The 4,244-nt window shown below is 44.2% G+C and overlaps 1 protein-coding gene across 2 annotated transcripts; it reads left to right on the top strand.

Annotated features, from left to right (window-relative positions):
* Nucleotides 1–635: 635 nt before the first annotated feature.
* Nucleotides 636–3,710, top strand: LOC4345863 (RNA-binding protein CP33, chloroplastic). Of its 2 annotated transcripts, none has more exons than XM_066303469.1 (5): nucleotides 636–994; nucleotides 1,623–1,721; nucleotides 2,323–2,604; nucleotides 2,727–2,914; nucleotides 3,396–3,710. In XM_066303469.1, exons 1-4 carry the CDS (start codon nucleotides 686–688, stop codon nucleotides 2,844–2,846), a joined length of 810 nt encoding a protein of 269 aa, XP_066159566.1. In that variant the 5' UTR covers nucleotides 636–685; the 3' UTR covers nucleotides 2,847–2,914; nucleotides 3,396–3,710. The 2 variants fall into 2 exon arrangements, with proteins under 2 accessions (XP_066159566.1, XP_066159567.1); XM_066303470.1 differs by having other exon boundaries at nucleotides 3,338–3,710.
* The last annotated feature ends 534 nt before the right edge of the window (nucleotides 3,711–4,244 follow it).

Raw genomic sequence — 4,244 nt, 5'->3', positions numbered from 1 at the left:
CAATCTCTTCGTATTTTTAAATTGACACAATAGTCAGAATCTTAAATTTACAAGGACGCTCACTCTCATCACATTCAGTATTGAGTCACAATCTCAATTCAAATAGATTTACAGTTTCAAATCAATTTACAATCACATTCTTGATCTACTGTTGTTGTCCTCCTCAGAGGTGCTGGTGGTGGCCGCCCTGACGGTCCAGACTTTGCTAGCAACAAGCTAGGGACCCGCTCCCGTCCTAGTGTTCTCATCTAGGTTGGAACGAGGTGCTCGATAAGGACACCACCGTGAAAGCCATCGTCGTCGATGCGAGCATATGGGTGGAGCAGGCCCATGAGGCGAGGCGATGGAAGAGAGAGGAGGAAGGAAACCAGAGTCGAAGTGTTAGGAGTGACGGGCTGTGCATCCGTGGGATAATTTTTGTTCGCTTCCGCGCTTCTCGCTAGTTTTTCGTGCGATGCGGATCGAACGGACGTGCGACGCGCCACGTCCGTCTTGACGTCGCAAGACCAACGTCAGTCAGACGATCGGGTTCCAGTCCAGCGAACCCGGAACCCCATATGTTTCCCCGGCCGTTTGGGATATTTTGCCGTGGTTGGTCTGGTGGATAAACCTCCCCGCGACCGCGAGGTTTGCCTACTGCTCTCTGTGTCAGATATCCACACGTGCCCCGTACGCCGCCATCGCCATGGCTCTCCCCCTCGTCCGCCTCCCCCCGCTCCCCGCCGCGCGCCACCCACCGCTGCTCCGCCTCCCCAAGCACTCCGTTCCGCCTCACGGCGGCCGCGTCTCCTTCGCCTGTTCGTCCGGTAGCCGCGCCGCCTTCGCTGCCTGCTGTGCTAGCGCCTCGGTGGCCCCGGCGGCGGAGGCGGAGGCGGTGGTGGAAGAGCCCGAGGGGCCGAGGACGCGGCTCATCGCGCAGAACATCCCCTGGGACTGCACGGCGGACGACATGCGCGCGCTCTTCGGGAAGCACGGCTCTGTCGTCGATGTCGAGGTAAATTGTTTTCCGTCGCCTTATCCTTGTCCGCTTCAGAGAGAAGGAATGTGCGGCGAATTTGGAGTGGCAGTAATTCGCTGTGACCGCGCCGCAGTACGAAGCAGGCAGCAGCGGCACCCCACGGTTGCTGAGAGCCTGAGATCCTAGTGCCAAGAGGATGGCGTGAATTTGCACAAGAACACAAATGCGTTTAGCGCGTCGATCTGAACACCAATACACCATGGTCCATTTGCCTGCAAGAATGTCCAATTTAGACTTTAAACTATTGTTCATTTCAAAGTTGGTTCTGCTCAAGTAGGAGCCAGGTATTTGAAAGACTCCAATGGTTCTACTAACGTGGATGATGTGTTCCCTTGCCAGCCTCTTCTCGAAGGGTGAACTGAAGAATCTGAGTCATTTTTGTACTTAACAATCTAGCAGAAATTTTGGGCAAAAGAATCGGGACTCAGTAGTCCAATGCAAACTGCACTATTTGCAGCTTCATTTCCATGTTTTAAGCCTTACATGTTAATATCAGGAGGTTAACCAGCTGACCTGGCTATGATGCATTCAAAAATGGATCTTTCTCCATTATTTACTGATAAATGGCATCATTAGTGATTAGTTTTATTGCTTGATTTGCTAGCTCTCGATGTACAATTCGACCAGAAACAGAGGATTGGCGTTTGTAACCATGGGTTCAGAAGAGGAGGCTCTTTCAGCACTCAACCATCTAAATTCGACTGTAAGATCTAGATTGTTCTGGAAGGAATGTCTATTTGTATCAGACATACTCTTATTTATTTTTTGAGTAAAATGCACCAGCGGTCCTTAAACTTGTCAGCAGGTTTCACTTAGGTCCACGAATTTGCAAAGCGCACATCGAGGTCCCTAAACTTGGTTTATTGTATCATCCCGGTCCAAAGCCGCGTTTGACCGTGGTCTTGCCTATGTGGCACGCCACGTGGACGATGACATGGATTTTTATTTTATTTTTTCTCCCTTTTTCCTTCTTTTTTTCTCTTTCTTCCTTGTCGAAAAGATGAAAATGCCTCATACACGTTATCGTCCATGCCATCGTATTTTCATTAAAGAGAAAAGAGAAAGAAGAAGGGAGAAAAAAAAATCCATGTCATCGTCCACATGGCGTGCCACGTAGGCAAGACCACGGTCAAACGCGACTTTGGACTGGGATGATACAATAAACCAAGTTTAGGGACCTCGATGTGCGCTTTACAAGTTCGTGGATCTAAGTGAAACCTGCTGACAAGTTTAAGGACCGCTGGTGCATTTTACTCTTTATTTTTTTGTCATCTAACTGTCTTTCTACTCATTTTCTCTTGTAGACTCTAAATGATAGAACAATTAAGGTAGACTTTACTAGATCGAGAAAGAAGCAGTATGTTGTGCCATCAGCTCCCATGCCGAAGCACAGCGTTTTTGTGGGTAATCTGACGTGGAGAGTGAGATCTCGCCATCTTCGTGAATTATTTGCATCAACCCCAGGTGTTCAATCAGTTGAAGTTGTCTTCCATACCACAAGTCCGAGGCGATCTGCTGGTTATGGATTTGTTTCCTTTTCCTCAAAAGAGGCAGCAGAGGCTGCCATATCTACCTTCAATGGCACGGTAAGTATTCTGAAATGTAGCTTAGAAATAAAATATAGTACAAGTTTTGGTTTGTGTACGGCCCAAATTCTAATACATGATTGTGTTTTGATGCTATTTCTGACCTATGAAATATATCACAGAAATTGATGGGAAGATCCATTAACGTGATGTTCAAAGATGACAATGCCAAAAAGAATAAATCTGCTGCACCAACGGAAGAGGATCTGAAGGCAGAATCATCTGAGCAGATTGTTAGCTAAGCATCAATTGTCATGGGAACACACCGAGAACTTAAATGATTGAGGATTGCTTAACTGACATTTTCCCAGTAATTACTCTAACTCAGTCCTTAATCTTATTTTTTTTCTAAGTACATTTTCAGCCATCATAACAAAAGAAAAGGGCATCTTCCGAAAAAAATAATAATGATGAAGCAACATTTTTTCTGGTTGTCATTTCTGATGACATGTCTGTTTATTTATTTGAATGCTGAAAATTATGTGTTTTTGCCAAGTTGCATTGCTCACTGGTTAGGTTTTGTAAACATAAAAACTACTATCATTTCATATTTTCATTACATTATCTCTCCTGAATTATTAGTTTAGATTTTAGCAAGTGCTTGTGCCAATTTGAGCATTTTAAGGTACCAGTTAGTTATACATTACTGTCACTTTGATTGTTGATATGATGGAATGTTGAGTTATAGTTTGGGCGTCGTTGACTTAACTATGGTTGTGTGTTCCTCCTGAAGATACTGAATTATTGGCCACCACTCTCTGCTAATGGTGAAAGATTCTTTTTCTCACAAGGTCTCCCAGCTGCTGGTCAGTTTTGCTCATTCAACGCCTCGTGAGTTCTATATTACAGCGTTGTTTATGCTGTCCACTTGATATGGATGACATATGACATTTGGAGGTCAGCTTTATGCCATGAGCACAAAATATATGTAAGCTTTTCTTGACACCCAGGTTAATTAATTGTAGATAGAGATAAGTCTCAAGGATCTCAGCCGTAACCCGATGGATTTAGCGATAATTTGTTTATTGTGAAATATTTGGCTGAAATGTATAAATCACCGGGATAACTTTAAAGGCTAAAAGCTACTACTGGTATTGTTTTCAGTCTGTACTTGTCTTCGTTTTTATGTGACCGGAAGATTGTAGAGGCCGGGTTTAATCTAATCCATTATCTAAAATAAATGTGACCGGAAGAACTGTGACAACTGTCAAATTAATATATAGCCTTCACATCAGTTCCAAATTGCACGCTTGGTGTGCTATCCTTAAAGGTTGCCGTGCAGTACAGACCCAAGGTTCTTCAGTAACCAAACGGGCTAGTACATCTGCGTCACGAGCGGTCCGACGAAACATCTGTGAGCAATACTGAACTGTGCTGAATCAATTATTGTCCAGTCTTCCGTCCCCATCTGTCTATTCTTAGCTCAGAAAGTATCCTCTTTAATAATCTGATAATCTTGTAGTACTAAGCTTGTTGATTGTGAATGTGCTGCAGATATTTAGGTCCATTCTTTTTTTAGTGGATTTATGTTGGTTCTAAAGATACGCTGAACCTCCCTCTTAACCTGGACCTAGTCCTAAGAGCAAAGTTAATAGTATAGCCAACTACTAGCTACAATTCATCTATAACTAATCTAATAG

Source organism: Oryza sativa, chromosome 8, assembly GCF_034140825.1.
Source record: "Oryza sativa Japonica Group chromosome 8, ASM3414082v1".
NCBI lineage: Eukaryota > Viridiplantae > Streptophyta > Magnoliopsida > Poales > Poaceae > Oryza > Oryza sativa.
This window is presented reverse-complemented; position numbering and strand designations above follow the sequence as displayed.